The sequence below is a fragment of the Anopheles funestus genome, chromosome 2RL (assembly GCF_943734845.2).
Source record: "Anopheles funestus chromosome 2RL, idAnoFuneDA-416_04, whole genome shotgun sequence".
Classification (NCBI taxonomy): Eukaryota; Metazoa; Arthropoda; class Insecta; order Diptera; family Culicidae; genus Anopheles; species Anopheles funestus.
The window spans coordinates 65,855,472-65,878,008 of NC_064598.1; the positions used below are offsets into that span (position 1 = coordinate 65,855,472).

The window sequence follows — 22,537 nt, forward strand, 5'->3', positions numbered from 1 at the left end:
CATTGTTCTGTCGAATGTTCTGTGCGTTGTGCTGCAATGGTTTCATTGAACGTTTTTGAATGTGTTTTGTGTCCATGTTTTTTTTCTCGTTTATCCACCTGTTACTGTGTTCCTACTACTACAAACTATTACTTTCTGTTCTTTCATATGAAACACGCCTGTTTGAAAGCATGCTGCTAACTGTCCGCGAATGTCCTGGCAACGGTAATGGTTTACCTTCGTACTGGTTTATTTTTGTTTGTTCAACGACAAAAAAAAATGTTGTGTCATACACGGAACGCATGCACTAAATCTGCCCTCCTCTGCTCGAAACATTGCAGCGCTCGCTCCTTTTACCTGTCATAGAGGCGCATTGTTCAACGTTCGGAATGTGCATATCGCTCGCTTGCTCTGCTGATGTTCTCTTTTAGTATTTGTTTTGTTCGTTTCATCTATAACTCTTTATCTTCTTCTTCCAATTTATTTTTCTTTACTTGTTTTTCTATTTTGTTGTTTCCTGTTGCTCGTTCATGTTATTCTAGCAATATTTTGTGTTCGTTAACGTTTAATGCTGCATGAAGTTATTTTTTTTTCATTCTCGTACTTTGATACATCATCAATATAGACGTTGCAACACTATAATGCACCTTGCTTTCGTATCTTGCACACGTAGGATAAGCATCCGCACTCTATCGCACCACCCAAATCAATATGCACACCCGCACCACCGTCGGATTGGAACATTTCCACCGAACCGCCGAGCGGACGACAGCGCGGCTACAGCCAACCTCAGGCGAGGACCTAGGGCACACAGTAGTAGGTAGCGCTGGTAGTGGCAAAAAGGACATCCCAGGACGCGGTAGGGCTGCGCGGTAGGCAATGACAACCAGGACCAGGAACGGAATGCGCGCGATTCGATCGCTCACACTCACACACACTATCTCTAACCTACCCCGGTTCCAGTTCCGATGACGCCAATCATCGCCTTCGAGCGGCTGTTCTTCGCTGTGTTCGGGCAAACGTCACCGGATGACATCAACTCGCAGCGCTCGTCCCGTCCCGAGTGGACGGAAAATTTGTTCAAAATAGTATTTGGCATTTATATGTTAGTCTCCGTAGTAGTGCTCATTAATCTTCTTATCGCTATGATGTCGGATACCTATCAACGCATCCAGGTTAGTTTTATGTGTGCTAAAGTGCTGTCTCTTCTCTTTTCTCTTTTTCTCTTTTCTCTCTCTCTTTCTCTCTCTCTTTTCTCTCTCTTTTTTCTCCCCAATTTTTCAATCGTCAAATACCATACATTACACACGTATTACACTGATTGGCGTTCACAACGTGGGAATTATTGTTGGGCAAAACGACACATTAATTTAACACCAATGTATTAACACTTTAAAAAAAACGATACTCAAACTTTTCAAAAATTTTCCCGACCTCAAACGCCCCACCAAAAACACCTCAACAGTGCGCATGAATCCCATACTGTCATTTGAGCTGCTCTTTTTCGCTGTATTTGGTCAAACTACCACCGATCAAACACAAATTGATAAAATGACACCGAATACAACCAGAACGCAACCTTATTGGACTGAATACTTATTTAAAATTGTATTTGGCATTTACATGTTGGTATCAGTTGTTGTACTTATCAATCTGCTCATTGCTATGATGTCTGATACGTATCAGAGAATTCAGGTATCATTGTCAATTAAATGTTCAAATTATTAACCCATCGATTTCCATTCCCTGGCGATCCTTCCGTACAGTGTCCCGTTTTTTCCTGGGTTTTGTTTTTTTTTTTTGGTATTTTCCCTGCACCCGTCCACCCGGAAAATCCTTTCCTACACACGAACAAACAATCCTTTCCGTTTGTCCTGACCCTCACATAAATTTTCCCACATTCACAATTTCCGGTTTTGAACATTTCCGTTTGTAGTTTATTCTGGTAAGGGCGCACACGCTCTCAAAGTGACGGAGTTGGATGGAAATGACGCTAAGATAAGCTAGATCGGTATTGCAAAAATGAAAACGAATTTCCCTAAGTAACTTACAGTGTCCTGTTCATCTGACCACGTCAAATGGGGCGCAGTGGTGAGACGGAAGGTCATGATGCGTTCCGACCCGCCATTGTGCCCCGGAGGGTGTGCGTTAATATTGACCAAATAGAAATACTTTTTATTTGTCATTTGTAAATTAAGTATGCCGTCCGAGTTTTGTTTGTTGCCATCATCAAGCTTTGCAGCCACCATTGACTGGCTTACGAAAAAAAAATTTAGCTTTACACGCTTTTCATCATACCCTGTTCCCCCCATATCGTTCATCCATTGCCATTGTTGACATCATTTCCACACAAATATACAACACAGAGACACACAAATGTAATACTTTACTGTTATAAAATTCTAAAAATTACACTTATTTAGTTTTGGTTTGGATTTGATGAATTGGGAGATTATTTATCGGTTTTATACATCGTTTAGTCAACATTTTTACAATAAAAAAAACCATCCATGAGTGATCCCGATTTCCTACCAGATGAAAATAATAAAAAAAAGATCAACTTACATCTTACGTTATGATTGTGTCAAGCAAAATGAACTAATATAGAATTTTCTCACCTTTTCCCAACAATTCCGTATAACCCATTGGAACATATTAGGCGCAATCGGATATTGAGTGGAAGTACGGTTTGTCGAAGCTGATCCGCAACATGCATCGAACATCGACGGCACCTTCGCCGATGAATCTCGTCACAACGTGGTTCGTGTGGATTGTTGAAAAAGTGCGGGTAAGTATGGCCATTGGGTATGGCGGAATGGGTAACACGATGGTGCCCCAATCATTATCGCGTCAGATCATTCGAACCAAGATCATGTTATTAAATATCGTCGTTTGATCAATTTACGATGGCGGTAGGTACGAAAATCGTGATCTGTCACGTAATATGTAACATTTGAAAGTGAAAAGAAAACCAAACATTGTTTGTACATTTTTGTAAGATAAGTGAGTTTATTCATTTTATAATATGGACATTAAACTGGGTGGATGGTTTATTGTTTTCGAGAGAAGAAGAGAAACACTAAATTAATTTTATGTTTTCCCTCTGTTCTAAGCGCATATGAAACAATCGCTTTGCATATATTCCATAAACAAACGAAAAATGTGATCAACTCAACGTTTATCTTTGCTCACCTCTCATTATAGTGCATTGAAAAAATGGACTTATTTGGAATCGTGATAGAAAAAAAAACACCAAATCAATTGCACGAAAACATCTTTTTTATCAAACTTATATTTTTTAAATGTTTGACAAAAATTCATCGACCTTATGTCGTCGGACGATAATGTGTCAGTTTAATAGAATTTTAGTATAAGACTAATGGAAAATAAAATGTTTGCATTTAATTACTTTCATAATTATTGGAATAGATTATTGGTTAGACTTTCACTCAAAAAAGATCCGTTGGTCGCTTCAGTTGATAATTGGTCAGTTTGATGATCGTCGGAAAACGGTTTATTTGCTGCCACTGCTGTATTTCAGCATAAAAGGATCACTCTGAAATCTCATATCTGTTTCGAGTGTTACTTCCCGATGAAGACGAAAATTCTAAAAACAAAAATTTATAACCATTGATCACTGATCGAGACCACTGCAAGTCCACTGCATGTCTTGAGAGTCAGCATCTTCAGAATAGTTTTTGCTGGGTGAAGCTGGCCGCAGCAGACCTAACTGCATACAAAAAAAAATCCATCACTGGACGATGAAGTGACTCTGCTCTTGATCTTGGAGGAATTCTGCTATTTTGAAGCGGGAACAAATTTTCTTTTGCACAGGTGTCTAAAAGCAAAAGTACATATAATCGAACACCAGATTAGCACAATGTATCACGATGTCCAAGTCCAGTTTTTAATGCACGTGGCTTATGGTCAAGTTACTCTAAAGCAAAGGGAGGCTTTCCAAATTGTTGTTGATCACTTATTTTTCATTTCCATTTCATACTGCATGAGCAACTTGCTATTACGACCTATAAAAAACAATCACGCAAACGATCACGCCATCAAATCCTTAACTTCTCTATCCTCAACAGGCACGAATAGTGAAGAAGAAACGACCGTCGCTAGTGCAGATGATGAATCTTCACCGTGGACAGCAGAGTCCGCGCACCAAAGCCGGCGCCAAATGGTTGTCGAAAGTGAAGAAAGGTCAGGTGGCTCCTAAAGGTGTGCACAGTAGCGACAGCATGCGCTTGACTAATTTTTATAGATTCTATTGTAGCCTTTTTCCCTTAGACATGGTACATAACGTCGCCCTTGCTTTTGTTTGCTACTGGTTACATTAAACACTTGATCGTGTCCTCGAAGGGAGCTGCAGCGTTGTTAGTTTCTAGCGAGGATACATCAAGGCTGTTAGTTGGGCTTTTTGTTGGAGTTGTTATGTTCGTCATAATCTTGAGTTTTCTTCAATAGAAATTTAATTTATAGTACTTTAAGGACTCTTTAAACCCCAGTATATTCGGTTGTAAGTACTAGTATGTAACGTGTGTTTGTGTATCTTGGAGTATGTGACTGTCATCTAGTGAACTGCGGAGAATGATCATCAAAGTGTTATACGAACAGATCATTTAGCGTTAATAATTCTTACATCGTAGACGTACGGTTATGGATCAGATTGATAACATATTTTCGTAATTTGGAAGTTTCAAACTGTACTAGCTTCGTAGTACATCTCAACATTGAGTAGATGAAGTAGAGTTGACTAAGTAATGGTTTGAGATGTTGATGGTTTGAGAAGTTGACAGCACCGAACGATACACAAGGCCTTCGTTGATCGTGGTCTCCTCCAGATCCGATGTGCAAATCAGGCCACTTCTCCCATTGAATCAGTCAAACAGGCTTGACTTACACGTATTTCTGGTTTGTTTCTCTATTGTCTCTCATCTATACCGGTTCGACTTGCCAACCGGTAGCAGACTCGACAGCACTTTCCGTTATGCATCTGTCTCCTCTTGGCTCGCAAGTCAGTTTCACCACTGTCAATACGACCCGAATCGAGAACGTTGCGGACTGGGAAGCGATTTCGAAGAAGTACCGTGCGCTAGTCGGCCACGACTCGGAGGACGGTGGCTCGATGAAGGACTCGGAGGGCGATAATCACTCGACCAACAATGGGCCGGGCGGTGGCAACGATCAACAGCAGATGGGCAACAATGTCAACAAGGTGTAAGAGGCGTGAGGAACGATCCCGTATCCGAACCAAAAACTACTAACACTAACTGCCAATCGGGACTGATGGCCGGAATCGTAACACCGGAATTAATGACCACTCTCGTAAACGAATCGTGATGTCCATCGTGCTGCCATCGAAAGGCATTGCGAAGAAAGTGTAGAATAGGAGCAGTGTGGTGAAGCGTACAGGAGCAAGTTTGTAGAATTGTAGATAGATAGCAAAAGCGAATGAACGTGTGGACGGACACATTTTGTCCGGTAAGGTGTAAATATAGGATTTGATTTTTGATCACCATCGTGCAAATAAGTATCCCGTACTGTGGAGCGATGTTGCGACAGAAGTTTTGATGCTCCAAATTATGGGTTTTGTACAATGTTTCGATTGCGTTTGCTGTGTTTAACTATATTATATTCGATAAGAAAATGCTATTAGATAAGGCTACGCTGTAAAAAAAGAAAAGAAAATCAACTACGATTGCACACTACGGTGATTACAGTTGCTGGATGCATGGAAAGGAAAATCTTTCGTTTTCGGTTGTGTTTATTGAATGTAGATAATTCATATGGTAAAAGTTTCTTTTTTCTCTTCGGATTGTGCTGAGTTAGGTAAAACGTTTTGTATGAAAAATCCCAATCGACCCAAAACCGCTATGCCCATTTGGTGACGTACAGTTGTGAATGGAAAATTATATGAAAACAGATGGAAAATATATTTTCTAAAATTGTATGTGTTGCGTGTGATTCGAACCATTTATTTGATAATTAGTAGCTTTTAATTTACATAAATCCTCTGAGCGTTGTGCATAGTTTTTCCACCTAAACTATACTTATACGTCTTGGTCTGCGAGAGGAGTACCCCTAGTACGAAAAGTAAGCTACCCGAGTCCCTAATAAACTGCCGAGTGCATTCCTCCATCCACGGCAGCATCCTATCTCCGACCGGTTAGACTCCACCTGATCCAACCAACGAGCTCGCCGTGCTCATCTCCGCCTCGTGCCGAACGGATCGCTGATGAGCACCTTCCTGGTGGTGCTTTGTACTTTGTCTTCGTCTCATTGGTCCTCAATCCAATTCTATCGGCTTCGCGTTTCAGTCGGGTGTACGCGCCGCACACCGCCGCAGATGTCCGTCTGATGATGTCGATGTCATCTGCGAAGCCGAGAAATTGGAGAGAGAACGGGTGAAAATCGTGCCTCGGATGTCGAAGCCCGGGCTTCGCATGATACCTTCCAGAGCGATGTTAACAGGAGAGTCCGTCCGCTTGCCTAAAGCCCCGGTAAGATTCGAGCGATTCGGACAACATCTTCGATACTCTCACCTTGCATTGCACCGCATCCATAGTGGCCTTCAACAGCCGTTCCAGCTTCCCTGGGAATCCGTACTGCTGCAGGGTGTTCCATAGTTCGGTCCGATTTATGGTATCGTAGGTCGCCTTAAAGTCAATGAACAGGTGGTGCGTAGGGATCTGATGCTCTCGGCACTACTGAAGGATCTGCCATAGAGTAAAGATTTGGTCGGTGGTCGATTTGCCAAAAACAAATCCAGCTTGGTAGCTTCCGACGAAATCTGTGGCAAGGGGCACAAGTCTGCAGAAGAGTATTCGGGAAAGGATCTTGTAGGCAGTATTCCGGACTGTAGTGGCTCGGAAGTTAGCACAGTCCAGTCTGTCACCCTTTTTGTACACTGGGCACCTAGTTTCTACTCATGCAGTAGTTCTTCCTGGTCCTTAAGATCAGCCGACTTCGTCATCTAGCTGACTGACGTAGTACTGCTTTCCTATGCTTCCTGCATCTGCTCCATTCAGGTGTCTGTCGAAGTAGGAGATGGGCAGATGGGTAAATAGATGATTAAAAAACAAAGATTCAGTATAATGCTGCACAATATGTACATTTTGAACGACACAAATGAGAATAAAAAAGCTAGACTGTATTTTTGCCACTGTACACGTGTCGCGCTTTTTTAACGGTCACTGCGAGAAAAAATCAAATTTGAGTGAGAATTTAAAATTTCGGTTTTGTTGTTGGAAAAACGACGGTTGGTGGTAAGCAGTTTTAGAACAAATGTGCCGTGTTACATTTGATTGCATACCGTAAGGGGTATATCGTCTCACTGGGTTGTACATTTGACAAAGAGCTGGCGCTACTGTAGATGTAAGGTGTATTCGGTCAGCAACCGTCGTTTTTCCAACAACAAAAACGAAATTTGAATTTCGCGATGAAATTTGAATTTTTCTGGCAGTGGCCGTTAAAAAAATATATTTTTTTACGAAATTTATAAAAAAAACTATGATTTCGCGCTACTTGATGCTTTAGGAGTGTGTTTTTCAGAATAATTTGGACTAATATTGAACTACAGATAAAAGATAACAGTAAAATCTACGTACCCAAATGTGTATTGAACCTTTTTGGCTAGGCACGTAGTTTTGAAACTCTCTGCTATTTTAATTTACCATGTACGGTCAGCAATGGCAATCAGGGACTGGCAATGAAAAAGAAAATCCTTATAGCGTAGCAAGTAATCTGTTCAGCTCGGTGTCCCAGGTGGTGCTACATTGGTGAATTACTACCTGTATCCTACGGAATGAGAGTTGTTTCATTGTCGCTATTTTCGCAATCTCAAGATGAAGAAAACTGTCCCGGTGTCCCGGATTAGTGGATAATTGAGTTGATGAAGCAGTTTGAGACGAAAGCCTACGAAAGGTAGGAAAGGTCGAGTGAAGGAAAGGAAAGGTTTGGTGAGTTATTTTCCTATGCCCGCTGTAAAACAGCCAAAGCATAGCCAGACTTTGCTGTATATGTATATGCAACGTATTTGATATGAATGTCTTTCAATTCTATAAAAACTTAACAGAAAACAAACCGTTCCTTTCCACAACGGAAGCATCAATATGGACCCTTCTCTTCTTGCCATCCATTATTTATCGCGAGACGTCCATCGATCAAACGCGTTGAGTTCGTTGTTTCCAACCCGCAGCTACACACAAATAACACAAAACAATGGCAGAAACATAATGTCTATGCGCGTCCGTATACGCACACAGCTTAATCACACGATGGATTTGTTTATTTGTTTTTGCATATTGACCAAGCCCCAACCGGTCCGATCGGTAAATCACGGTGGGAAACAGGTTTTCGTCAAATGGGTTTTATTAGCGTCTTGTCGTCAGTTTCAGAGAGATGTCATCACGCCAACGGCAGTTCTTCCGCGACTGTTGGACACATAACATATTATCGTTTGCCGATTCGCTTGCAAAAATGAATGAAAAACGTTTATTGTGCGTAGTGGTGATTCTAGCGTGTTTGGTGGACACGTCCATGGCTCAGGGTAAAAAGATGGCCTGTACTTACTCTTCATCTAAAGCCGATGCGATGGGCTATCTACCGGAGTACATACCGCTGGAAGTTTGCACACACGTGATCTTCAAAGCGTTCAACTTTCCCAGTTTCGTTGGTCGGCAGATGCTGTTCAGTGTAAGCTACACTACACGTGGTGTTAATCGATCGACTTGTGGCATGATAAAACGCGTTCTTTATTACAGGACAACGATAAAATAGCGTTCAGCAGGGTCGTTTCTAGTGTACGGACGCGATCGAATACGATTCCAGTGGTTGCGTCCATCTTAGGAAACGCCCAAGACTATACGGCCACTTCCGGTACGATAGCGCGCAGGAAAGCTTTCGTACAAGCCGCTACCTCATTGCTGCTCGAACTGGATGCAGATGCGATTGAGCTTCACTGGCGTTCACCTGGCAACAGTAATGCCGGGTTGGGTAATGGGCTCGATCGTGTGACGATGGTGACACTATTGCAAGACCTCCGGCAGGCGGTGAATTCCGTCAGCAGGAGCATAAGAAATCGCAACCGTGAGCTATGGTTCCGGGGATCGCTCCATCCCAACGTAATTGCCGAAGCGTACAATGTGTTTGATGTTTGTGATTTGGTCGATCACGTCACAATTGATCCAGATACGGCCGATAATTTGGAAAATTCTCATGCTCCACTGTACAGCAAACCAATTGTGCTTCCCACGTATGTAGCACAGCTTGACGGAAACGTCATCTATACTGAGAATGGTTTGGTGAGTAAATGGAACGCGTTTAATTGTTTCGTGTACTGTAACACTTTTCGATATCTTCACTAGAACACCACCACCCAGAGCTGGATTGATGAAGGATGTCCTCCGAGGAAGCTGCTGTTTGGAATTGGTTTACACGGGGTCAGTAAGTCTTATTCTTCGAGTTTGAGAAACTTTCTCGGTGAACGAAGTGCATTGGGACCAGCCCGAAAGACATATCTGGACTATGGTGAGGTGAGCACTGGCTTCGGATTACTTTAAAAGTTCGAAAGCACCCATTGTTTGTTTTGTTTTGTCTGCTCGTAGCTTTGTCTCACAATACGGCAAGGAGGTTGGAGCTATGGTTGGGATGAGTATGGCTTCACGCCATACGCAACTAGAGCACTGTCCGATGGGCAGGAGCAGCGCATCAGCTATGAGGATTTGAACTCGTTACGCTACAAGATGGATATGGTTGAGGAAAAACGTTTCGGTGGCATCTATCTAGAATATGTACATTCCGATGACATCTATGGACGCTGTGGTCAGGCGTACGAACACACGTCCTACGTATCTAGCAGGGTGCAGGCGATTCCTTCTGATATTGGGTTTGCTATCGAGTGGAACTAATTATGTTTCAATTTTTGACTGTAAACTGAATAAAAGACAATGGCAAATGGCAAATAAAAGACAATGGCAAAATATAAAGCAACTTTAATAGAAATACTCGTGATGAGTGTCGACATCGCAATCTCACCTTATGGTTTTTTGTGGTAAACGATGTTTTTTTTTATTTTTATTTAAAAGTGATTTTATGCAAATATAATCTGAACAGAAAACAGGAAACGTCATTTGTTGTCTGTTGGATTCAGGTCTTATGGCACCTAATAAATTACATTTTCCTGATCGTTTCTAAAGTTTCCAAACCATGGCAAATGGTGTGCTGAGATACTTTTCAATTGAGTTTAAGTTAGAGGAATACGGATTGCTTAAAACTGGCAGAAAGCTGAAAACTTAAGACATACGATTTATGTCAAATGATTTAGGAAATATCGGATGATCGGATGAACTTTTGACGTTTTGATGTGTCCTTCAGAAGAAACAAAATATTTTTTTTACAATTAATGCAAAAAAATTGAGTTTGAAAGAATATTTTATTTAAATAATTCATTTAAATTTCAGAAAAATGAAAAACACTGCCCATCCTGGGTCAAACCAGCTAGCAAAATGATCTTATATGCAGTGGCGGATTTACACTTCTGGGGGGCCCAAGCGGACGTGTGGCGCTCCAGGACGTTATGAGTGTTTGAAGTAAAAATTGAGCATGGCTTCAATAAACTTTCAATTTGATAAGAACTATGTTGTCAGACCTGACAGCAAAAGAGGCAGATGCTGCAAAACAACCTAGTAATGAAAATTACAAGAAAATAGCTTCAGCTCAACCAAAAAAGTTAAAATAATGCTCATTGTCAAGGTAAAAATAAATATATATTAGCGTAAACATGAGAAAAAGAAACATAATAAATAGAATATGAAAAGATTGAAATGATTTCTGTATTTAATTTGATTTTAACTGAAAAGGACGGCTAAGATACACATTAAATGTTTCAGGGGTTTTTTTGTTGCACCTCGAATGGAAGAAGGGCACATCTGACCAGAACGATTATGTAAATGCTATAAAATAGCACATTAAAAGAAAACGACATTCAGTCAGGAGAACTCATTAATTTTAAGATTTTTCCAAAGTCCCCAAAGCAATCATGATTTTATTTTAGGGCGAACAAAAAAATTAAAATCATCTTTCAACTGACCACACAAACAACACACAACTACCCTTGCGGGTCTGGGATTTCGGCAGATTTTTTTTTATCTATACACTTCCCCGTTCAGAAACCCATTGCGGATGATATGGAATGGTCATTTGGTGGGAAATTAGCAGCAATTAATGTAGCAGAAAATTAAAAATATAAAGCAAACAGTTCGCGTGCCGGATGAGATTCTTCGCCCATTCCAGGTTTTGTTTTCTTTTTTCGTCTAATACCGCTCTCGTTCAAAGGAACACAGCCAGTATCGCATTTTTCTGCTGCTGTTTCCTATCAATGCTCGGTAGGTTGTGAGCTTGGCACCGGGTTGGTTAATTACACTCGAAGTGATAGGAATCGCGGCATCGTTTTATGTCGCCCGTTAAAAAACAAACAAACACCATAACGTTGTGAATATTTACGATCAATCGGACCTTCGCCGGGCTACTTGTGAGCAGCGAGTTGTCTTGAAACATTTCATGATTCTTGTTTGTTTGGTGATCTTTTTGTTTTCATTGCAATTACGTGTTTCGCAAATTAAAGACGTTTTTATGGTAAACGAATTTTGGTCTTTCGAAATGAAAAAAACACACACACACACGCATACGTTCAGACAAGAATCCTATTTTAATTTCACTCTCTATAAAGCTAGAAAGCAGATAGATTTCTGGTAATAAGCGTTTAATCTCACTCAATTTGCATACACAAACGTAAGCGTGTTTGTTCCGAAAGCAGGTCGAATTGACAACAACAAACAACAACACCCTGTCGTATGTTTTTTCGCTTGCCTTTGCAATTATTCATCCGAAACCGAAACTATTTTCCTCTAAACACCACTGCACAGCTTCTGTTTCAATTTTCCCTCACCGTGCAAAAAAAAAAAAACCCACAAGGACACGCTTTGTGGCCCAGCTGACGGGGCTAGCCCTGGCAGTGTTAAAAATCGTATTTACGAAATAGAAATTTAATAAATTTTATTCAAATTTCATAATCCAAGCACAGAACCGGAAGAAGCGACGTTGCACACAAATTGGTACGTGGTGTGAGCATAAATAAATGTCGTCCTTATGTGTATCATCATGTACATACACACACACACACACACACACCCAAACAAACAAATAAATCCCGCCCCGACAGGGTTCCGGGGTCACCACCTCCCGGGACTTCCGCACGCTCCATCACGATGAGTATGCGGGGTGGTGTATTTAGAGAATGGATTCACAACATGGCACCACCAGCAGTTGTATGGGTAAGCGGGAAAAAGGACGGTAGCATGAAGTCGAGACGGAACAACGCAGGGGGATATGCAAATTCCATCCGATCCGATGCCTCTAATTTGCCTAAACAAACATTGATTGAAATGTCAGCTTCTTTCGCGTCAGCTCGGTCAGGAAACGACTTCTCCCTTCGAGTTTTCCATTGGACGCTTTTTCCTCCTGCTGGTGTGTTGCAACGAGAGCCAGGGCCACCTCGTCGCAACGATTATCATTGCCTCGGATGTACGGATGTACCCGTCGTTTACTACTCTCGTTTTGATTGCTGGCTTCAAAATGGTTTGAAAAAAGTTTGATGGGAATGAAGAGTATGGACGAAGCTGGAGGAAGCGGAAAGCAGGCGTAATGACTTATTACAGGGATATTTATTTATGTATGCAAATTAATCAAAACATAAATTGACTTTCCTGTGTTTTGCTTGTGGCGTTAGCTTCCGGTGGATCTCTCTCTACTCTAGTGTCAAACACATGTCGACGAGACTTTGTGCTGGTGCTGTTGATGAAAATGTAATGTAAAAAAAAAGTTGACTGGAAGCTTTTCTCACTGACAAAAGTGTCATAAATATTCCACTAAACTAGTGATTTCTCTTCACGTTTTTGGCTTTTCATAGTATTTTTTCAAGTTGATAAACAATTTATATACACTTTGAATGAACAAAGTTTAGGTACGGAATGGTTTATTTTATTTATATAAATTACATAAACATCATTTTCTTCAAAACGAGTGTTTCGTATAACGACTAAAACACTGTTACGGATTAAACTAATTTTGAAAAAGTGAATTGTATAAAACACTTATAGCAATTACTAGTTCATCGCAACGTAGCAAGGAGTGACGAATCGACTATGAGGTACAATAAGTCTACTAACCCGGAAATGCCAGGCAGTTGTTCGTAAAGCCAGGGAGAACAACATGAACGTATTTGGAGATTTTTTTTATTTAAAAAATTATTTTTGTAGTTGTATATATTTTATTTGTCTCTTCACTTGAAACAAAAGCAGAGCTGTAGTCAAAAAATAAAATATCTTTCGTATCGTTCATGTCAAAATCATTGTGGCTCGTAGGTCGCCTTAGATTTAGAATTTTTCAAACGAGCAGGATGTAAAAACATACATTTTATTTGTATCCGTACTATAATAGTCGAAGTTGTAGCTATTCCTTTACTAGTCCAATTGAAAGACTTTCAGCTGTATATTTTACTTATTTGAATTTATGTCTCCATTCTAATAATACATTTGACCTAATATTATTTCTGGAGTTACTTTTTTTAGTTACTGGGCGACGAATAATTATCACTGCGGGAAAACGAAAAAATGGGATTTGGTATCCGATTTGTCGTGTGGAGACCGGATCTGCTACTAGTAAACAACTGGGCCACTCCATTACCTTCTAGCTCTATAAAAAATCATCTTAATTCAAATTTGACAATGTTCTATAATTGTTTTGTTAATTTTTATCCTCATATTTTAATTGAATAGATATTATAGACCATCATCTAGCAATTCGATTTACAAAATACATTAACTGGTACTTTTTATATATAGTACTATATTTGGATTATAATACTTTTTTATGTAAATTTCACATATTAGCATTAATTAAATTAGTGGCTTGTCCTCCATGATTATTTTGTTTATATGTTAAGTGTTAATGAAATTATTTTTCTTTTATGACATATGTGAAGTTTTATAAGAAGTGAATTTATATTCTATGTAAATCTCGATAACGAAATTCACATCCAAATATCAAACAAAATTGGACTAGGAATTCAATGAACTTGGACTTGAATTTTCTAAGAAATGTTTCATTAATAATCATTTACTTTAATTTAAAAAAAGAACAGAAACATCACCATATATGTAATTCACCATTAAGGTTTTCAACCAAAACTAAGCATTTGAAATATTGAACTAACTTCAAGTTGACCTAAGTTGCAAATCGCAATTTTTATACGCAAACGTAGTTGCATTAACCTACACAAAAAAAATAGTGGCTTTGGTAAACATGGAAGCGGCCGCATTAACTACGAAATATGCTAAAATTAAAGAAGCGTGTAAATAGTCTCTCAACAAGGTTACCGGAAAACTCCATAAGAAGAAACAGCTTTAGAGTCGCTCGTGTCAGCATCATCAACAACACCTCACAAGGATGTAATTGAGGATAAGGTGGCATAAGAGCGGAGAACTAAAGGGGAAGGTCGAGCGAGTGTTTGTCTGTCAACGAGAGTCAGCGAACCTTGGAGACGTAGCGAATTGACGATGAGCGACTATAAAACTGGGCAGCGACCTTTGTAGAAACAGATTCTGGTGTGATAGATTTTAACGGACAAGGTACATTCCACACATCTTCACCCATTGGCTACGAACAGGGCACGGTTGGTACATCTATTAAGAAAAAAAATACTTCCTAAGAAGTTATCTGATGACATATCTATGGATTTTTTTTAAATTATTCTTATTGTGTGAGGTATCAAAATAGCATCATCCCAAACTCAAGACAAGACAAGTAGCACCACAATAAATAATGTATCGCACTCATTTTTTCATGCGAACTACAAAACGTGAGAACTAATTTCTCACTACCGCTCACTGTGGTTCCAACAAAATTTCCAGTGAGCGCGCCACTTCCAGTGAGCATAAACTGAGTGCCGCTTTCACCGTAGAATGAGCGCCCAAAAGAGGGAGAAAACAAAATGGATGACTCGCACCGTAGGCGGAGCTATGCGGAAAACCAGTTTTCGTTGCATTTTCCCCTACCTTGCCGGTGGGTTTGATAGTGGTTGTGCAGTTACTCGTTGCATTTTCTGCACAGTGCGATAGTGGTGGTGATGGTGGTGTGTGTGACGCAGCAACACCAAATACGAAGCGTGCGCGCCAGTTGGGTTCGAAAGCTCATTCCGAGTACTCGTTGGGAGCAGCGCGCTTGCATCCATCGCTACGCACGCGTTGAAAAGTGTGGCAGCTAGAGCAAAAAAAAAAAAACGACACCACGATAACAATACGAACCACAAGCTTTCCTACCTTACGGCGTAAAACCCTGTATGAGCCCTGCGTAAGGAAACGTTTCAGAACAACCCGAGCTGCATTGTCGTAAACGTTAGTGAATGAAAAACGTTATTTATCTTTTAGTGCTTAGTAAAATCATTTCTAAACAAACAGTGAGCGGTAGTTGAAAGAGATTAACATCTTCCAAGTGCATGCAATATTTTGTTTGTTTTTTCTCCCTGCTGTGAAAATGTGTTTAATAATTGTGATTCGCGATTGTATTGAAATTGCCGTCGGCGTTTGAGAACAATCACAACTCGATATAATCCTTCTCGATAGTAAAACAAAAAAACGTGTGCAAAAGAAAAAAAATCCATGAATCTACAATAATTTATTTTATTTCGGTTTCGTTCAAATCGAACTGTCAACGGTGAACGCGACGCGTAAATCAACCGACAAAATTGAGAGACACAAACGCAAACGTGACCTCGCGAGTGAGCTGGTGAAAGATTTGAAGTGTGGAAGACGCAGTGCCGGCGGTGCGAGAGTGGCGGCCAGTGGTCCCCGGGCCTCCCATTCCCTTCATACCGGTTCGGCACGGGATCAGCATAGGCGCACCGGACAGCGAATGCTGTTGGACACGGGGACACCGAAGGGTGTGCCGACGGATGATGCGGGACCGGGTGGTCGTGGACCACCGGGTATGGGGCCAGGGACCGTCACTACGGCTGCTGCTGCTGCTGCCGCCGCCGCAGCCGCTGCCCTATCGGCGGCCAAGGGTGCGACGGATTTCTCGATAGCGGCGATCATGGCACTGCGGGAGGGCTCCAGCAGGAGCCCTCTGGAAGCAGTTTTCGTAAGTGGCAAGTTTGTTTTCGATTTTCTACCCCCCTTTTTTGTCTCTTTTCGCTAATCGTTTAGTACCAGTAGTGGATAGGGATAGGATAGGGGAATGGTAGCATTTGGGGTTGTAACTAGAATTCCCGTTTTTGGTTGATTAATTTTGTATCGTAAAAGTCGTCACGTCTAGGGTCAACCGAAACATTGGGCGGATTATATACAATGTCAAGGCAGATGAATTAAAATAAATTATTGCTTGAGAAATCGTAGATATTATTTTTGGAACAAGATTATAAAACAAATGTCGCAAAATGGTAAAATGTTTATTGAGAATTAGTACATAATTAAAATCGCTATTAGAAGTTATAAAATATAAAAAAAATAGATCAAAAATATAAAAATTATGTGAAGTAAAACAAAAAAGATCAATATATTATTCAACAACAAAACAAAATGGTTTCAACACATTTGAAAATAAATAACATAAATGTCTTCACACCAATAAAACCTGCTTGTCTGCTACAGGGATCATGCATTACTCAATGTCGTCCAAGATAAGGTTTTCCTTTGCGTGATAAGAGAATGTGTAATTTATGAAGCTAAAAGTAAAATCTCAATCAAGCAATGGGCGACACAGAAAATTAATGCTATCGCTTCCCTAATTGCTGTTGACGTGACCATTTTGACAGATTACTATTATTTATACTTTTTTTTCTTTTAAATAAGAGAGACTAATTTTACAGCTAAATTAGATGCTTTAAGGCACTCCTTAACAACACTTTTTTTCCTCTCAGAAATATTTTGAATAGATTACTCTTGCTCTTCCCTTCTTTACATCGCTATCTGTTAATTAACGTCATCCATGAGCTTTTTCATGCATGTACACTTTTGTAAGCTGTTGGGGTTGGAAAAAATCAACAGTAGGTGGTCGTTTTGGCCCACTTTAATCAGCACCAACTACACAAACTGTCACCGTACGCGAAACAGACAAGGACATAAACAGCCTTGCCGCCCTATGTTGACAGTGGCACAACCTCTTTCAAGGCGCTGAATGACGTAGGCGAACGTAGGTGAAGGAGAGACAGGTGGCAATGCCAAATCCAGCATTGACGAGACTGAGGAATGTTAACCATTACCATTGCATAACACAACGTATGGTTCCTCGTAGGAGACCCTGTACACATGTATGTGTTTGCATTTTTATGTTGCAATAGACACTTAATTGAATTGCGCCAATCTCGGAGACCACCCACGGTAGCACCGGTTTTAATCGTGCCGATAATCTATTTAAAATTGATTTATTCCACTGTGTGAGCGTATGCGTCGCAGTGTGAATGTTTGGAATTTGCGCGACGCGAGAGTGTGTGTGTGTGTGTAGCGCGAGAAGCAGGATAATGTGGTGTTGGGTTGGAAAAAGAGTGATATGCAAACAACCGGACAGTAGCCTGTCATAATTCAGGCTGCAATCAGCAGCAGCAGCAAAATGACGCCCTAATGCTGGAGTACTTGCGGAATGTGTGAACGGTGTGGAGTTGAATGGCTCTAATGAACTCAGCGGGTGGAATTGGTAACGATCGCTCGCTGGTGGCCAGTTGATTTTGATCAGACGTTTTGTGTTCCGATGCTGTGGTGGTGTTGTGAACGACACCAAAAACTCAAAACAGGGCTTGGAATATAAAGCGTAACACGCATGATTTTTTTTATCATTGTTTTATCTTCTAACAACCTTTGATTTGCAGCAATGTACAAAACATTTAATTAAAACATAATGATTTAGCCATGGAACTTATTAGCACCATTGAAATAAACATTTACATCAGTTAATGTGTGTTAAAAAGGAGACGATATTTTAGATAATTTTATATTTTGCTAATATTATTTATTTAATATCGTCGAAACAATCAAATATAAAAAATATCCTTGGATCAAGAAATTGCAGATTAAGGAATGTTTGATACGAGAATCATTTTTTTATTTTTCTTATTTTTAAGAACTGTAAAATAGTATGCAAAATAGAATGCATTTTTAAATGTTTTGCAATATCTTAAGAAAACTCATTTAACGAAAAATAACAAAAAAAAAAATTAATTTAATGAAACTTCACAAATGGTCGGAAAATAGCTTGTTTGATATTTCTGGAAGCAAGCAATTAATATTATAAAACTAGATATGATTAGAAGAATCTTTTAAAGTAAGAAATATAATGTATCTTTGTCAGTTTGACTACATTCACCTCTTTCAATTGTTTCGTGATTTTTTTTGTACCTTTTTTGTTGTTAAAGTTGTTTTCAAAATATATTTTGTTTTATTTTTTGAATTCGTAATTTTCTGATATGATTTCCTTAATATCTAATCAATAACAAAATTTTCCACTCAAATAGAGCTACATATATTTTTGATTAAAAAAATTCTTAAATGCAAATTGTTTTTCTTGTTCATTTCCTATTTTATATAATTATTTTCTTTTTCTAATTAAAATATGAAAACATGAACTTTTTCTTGAATCCAATTAGTATAAACATACACCTTTGATGTGTGATGTGCGTGCGCAAATACCTTACACACTGTACTTAATTTATTTTGCCATTTATCCGCAGGTGTGATGATTTCTCTTGACTTGATGATGGGGTTTGTAAGATTTTATTAGAATTCTCACACCTCTATCGTTTTTTTGTTGTTGGCATTTTGGCTACGTCATCGTAACGAAAATCACCGAGCGACTGAAATGATCTTCCACCCACTGGGATCTGCTTTCCTCAAGAAGACAAACGCACTGCCATAAACCCTTCGACCCTGTTCTGCATGTTTTCAACCCATTTTCCGACCGATGGTGGTGCGAACAATTCGCACTTTACACAGGTGCCCATCATTATCATTATCGTAAATCGTTGCCCTTTCCGAAAGCCGGCTACGGGGTTCCCATTACATGTGTTTGGGACGCACCTAGGACCACTTTTCTCACACTGCTAAGAATGTACCAGAGTTTGGTTAAAGCAAAACGCCTTGGGTATATGTTTACGCCACCAATACGTTGAAATACGCTTCCGAAGTACAGGACAGGACAAAAGCATGATAAAACACATTTAAATCTACAACGCCCCCCTTTCACAGTGAATAAAAAACTCCTAGGAAAAGTAAAATTAAACTGTTTGAATTTCTTTACCCCTTTGAAACGGTCACAAAATCGGGAAAAAAGGGGTTAACCGAGAGTTACGGCACAAAAAGGCAACAAATGCCGGCCCCGTTGACAGCGGCCAGTTTGATTGCAAAAGGTGCGTGCGATGGTGCGTGCGTGATCGCTTTCTGCGTATGTGCGTGTGTGCTGACGGCAAGCAGAAAATGGGGTTTGCCGAGCCGAAAATAAATCCCAGTTCTTGGGAACCTGAATCAGATCGGATATGGATCTCCACCAGCTCTCCCTCGATGAAAGCCACCTGTTTTTGTGTGTGTACGAAGTCATACTCGTAGCTGCGTAATAAAGTGTTGAAAAACTTTCGTTTGGCGATGTGGCCTGGTATTTGAACCATTTAACGAACGAAACCAAGGCCAGTACGGGAACCAGTGCTGCCAAAATGTGTTGAAGCATTGTTGGCTCAAAGTGTTACAATGTTTGCTCAGACCGGTTTGCGTGCGGAAAAGCTACGCACAAAACGCAGGGTGATTACGTGAAGAACGGATCCATACTTATAACCTTGCACAAGTGAAGCTTCTTCCAGTAGCTGTGCGGTTTGTCAATTAAAAATGAGTTGTCGATGAAGGTGAGCAAACTTTACCCATTGGCCGATATGGATCATTGAGTGTGTAGATTTTTGCCCCTTTATTTCCGCAACTATCGTAACGAGCGAAAGTGTGATACACTAAACGCAAGGGTGATAAATGTTGTCGCTCGAATCGAAGATGGTAGTGTGAAGGAGAAACTTCATCCGGGAACTTCCATTGCCTCCATCAGAGGCAGCAATAATTTTCACCAATTGGTATCGATTTACAGTTGATTGGGTTTTATTGCGCACCCGGTGGCAGGATCCATAAAAATCGGATGTCATAAAATGGTAGCAAAGGAGGTAAAAATAACAAACAAAAAAACAGATTCTCTACTCCATGAACGAAAAAAAAAACAAAACGGAAATAATTATTATATAAACAATGGGCACTTTCATAAGTTTCACTACACGTTTGAAATCGTTACAAAATAATGCCAAAGTAAAAATAAGTATACTACTTTCGATTGAATCAGTTGCTTACCTTTTCCACGGTTTCCAAACACCCAAAACTAACGATGTAATAGTACAAATAATGGAATTATAAATCTGCCCATAAAGCATGTTTTGCGCTACCTTTATTGCTAACCAACCACCCGAAATGGTTCATTCTTTTCATGTTAAACAAAACATTGCATTTCAATGGCAGCCAAATAAAAACATGTCCATTTTTATTCAATTAAGAGATGACACGGTTTTGGCAATAACCTACAAAAACAAAGATCTGTTATCTTTTGCACTGGTGAAAAACAACAAATCTCTCCTCAAGCATGGAACGTTTGCATAAATATGTTTCCCTCCCCTCATCACCAGCAGTCACATTACACACGCAGCTAGTGGATCGGTCGTGGAATGGTAGCGTTGAATATTTTGATGAGGAAAAAAAAACCGGTTCGATACACCGGGGCCGGTCCCACCGATGGAGGGCAAGTGGAAACTTTTTGTGCTTGTTAAGCGCATGTTGATTTTATTTATGTTTTTATATTCTTTACCCGTTCGTTCAAAATGTTTGCTAAATGTCTCTATTGTTATCTACCGGCAATCCGTCCACGATCATCAGACACAGCACAGGGGAAGCAAAAGTGAGAAAATTAATGTGGAAAAGCTCGTCCCAAACCAAACAGCCCCTTTTGGTTGGTTTCATGCTGCAAGCAGGATCCGTTTTCCTCCTTCCCATGGCCATGATTTTTCTGACCCGAATCCCGGTGAAAATTCAAACGCAAAACCACACCCGTTGGGGCGTACTTTGTTTTTTATTGTTTCACGCCTAATTTAATGTATTTCATTTCCATGGCGGACGGTTTCAATTGCATACACGGTTTCCGGGTGTATCCTAGCCGCCTTCTTCCTTCCCCAACACATGTCTACTACACCCCCCTCATCCTCTTCTTCATGCATCCATCCAGATGCAATAACTCATGGTGGGGCGGTGGATCAGAGTATGATTACGCTTTTTTGTGTGTGTGCCTGTTTTCGGTGCGAACGTAATTGGAATTAATTTATGCGTATTAATGTTTGATTTATTAAACAAGCCGTAATCGCGGTGTTAATGGAATATTTAATTAGCGCAAGCATAGAACGAGCAAAGCGCACACACCGCAGGCACCTCGAAGCCGCTTTCAAGTTGCGTACGGATGCATGAACGAGGTGGAACGCTTGCTGATAATTTAAAATAATGTGCTTTAATAATTGTGTAATGTTTTAATCCAATGGTGTGTTCTTTTCTCCATGTTTTTTTTCCTCTCCCCACCGACAACGACAGGCTCACAAAATTCGTCCGTCGATCGGCTTTCCGAGGCGGACGATGAGGTCGATGTTGATGTGGAGGAGTGCAGTGATTCCGAGGAACCCAAGTCCTCCGACAGTGGCCGTGTGACCCACTCGCGTACTACCGAAACACCGAACAGCATTTCCGTGTCGGACGAGGAAAGACTTTCACCGGAACCAGCGCAGGTAAGATGCGTGTGCGATGATTAACGTTTGATCCCGATCCTTCCAGTCTGATGGTTCTGTTCGATTGCTTTCCACCTTCCAGAAACGACCAACGATTGTTGGGTCCTGCAATTCGGATGACTTAAGGCCGGTTCAGTGTCACCTGGAGACGAAGGAGCTTTGGGACAAGTTCAACGAGCTTGGTACGGAAATGATCATTACCAAGACGGGAAGGTACGTTTCGTTTCGTTTCTTCTAACTTCTTTCACGCAACATAATCGAGAGGTGATCGTTATCGAGTCGCAGCAAAAAAAGGAAGTGTCAGAATTACTAGTCATTTTCCGGGAGGGATTAAGGGCAATAAATCATTGGGCTCAGTTTTCGTCTTCAACAATTTCATGGGTCGCAGTTGGTATAAAAAGCAACTCGAAATGCATTTTTGAAATGTTTTTCCGGTTGAGAAAACATGCGTAAGAAAAGATCTAACGTTCCTAAAGCTTTTGGTGAGGGAAAGTGAGAAAAAGTGTAAGCTTCCGCAGCTATGAATTGGTCATTAGACAGTATTTTTAGTGGAGTGGCATTAGCTGCATACATGGCCGGATTATGTCGCGAAGCGTGTGTTGCAGATGGTCCCTTCTTGCTACTTCCAGCAAGCAAGCAATCATCTCTAGCTCCGCATTTCAG

General features: G+C 40.4%; 3 protein-coding genes across 4 annotated transcripts in view; all 3 read left to right on the forward strand.

The window, feature by feature from the left end:
- LOC125765540 (serine/threonine-protein phosphatase 6 regulatory ankyrin repeat subunit B) overlaps positions 1-5,932 on the forward strand; it is a 39,938-nt gene extending 34,006 nt beyond the window's left edge. The window contains exons 14-17 of one of the 2 annotated variants that reach the window (XM_049430808.1): positions 943-1,154; positions 2,639-2,767; positions 4,068-4,200; positions 4,947-5,932. In XM_049430808.1, the coding sequence (XP_049286765.1) occupies positions 943-1,154; positions 2,639-2,767; positions 4,068-4,200; positions 4,947-5,203 (731 nt within the window). In that variant the 3' untranslated portion in view covers positions 5,204-5,932. Of the gene's footprint in view, positions 1-942; positions 1,155-1,444; positions 1,675-2,638; positions 2,768-4,067; positions 4,201-4,946 lie in introns of both variants that reach the window. The other variant, XM_049430807.1, reaches the window with a different exon arrangement.
- A 2,115-nt stretch (positions 5,933-8,047) lies between these two features.
- LOC125765585 (endochitinase-like) lies at positions 8,048-9,968 on the forward strand. Its single transcript, XM_049430897.1, has 4 exons — positions 8,048-8,676; positions 8,745-9,284; positions 9,348-9,515; positions 9,588-9,968. The coding sequence occupies exons 1-4, from the start codon at positions 8,383-8,385 to the stop codon at positions 9,888-9,890; spliced, it is 1,305 nt and encodes a 434-aa protein (XP_049286854.1). The 5' UTR covers positions 8,048-8,382; the 3' UTR covers positions 9,891-9,968.
- A 4,414-nt stretch (positions 9,969-14,382) lies between these two features.
- The window catches only part of LOC125765573 (T-box protein H15-like), a 47,878-nt gene continuing 39,723 nt past the window's right edge, over positions 14,383-22,537 (forward strand). Inside the window, exons 1-3 of the mRNA XM_049430868.1 lie at positions 14,383-16,186; positions 21,684-21,874; positions 21,957-22,087. Of these exons, the coding sequence (XP_049286825.1) occupies positions 15,952-16,186; positions 21,684-21,874; positions 21,957-22,087 (557 nt within the window). The 5' untranslated portion in view covers positions 14,383-15,951. The remainder of the gene's footprint in view (positions 16,187-21,683; positions 21,875-21,956; positions 22,088-22,537) is intronic.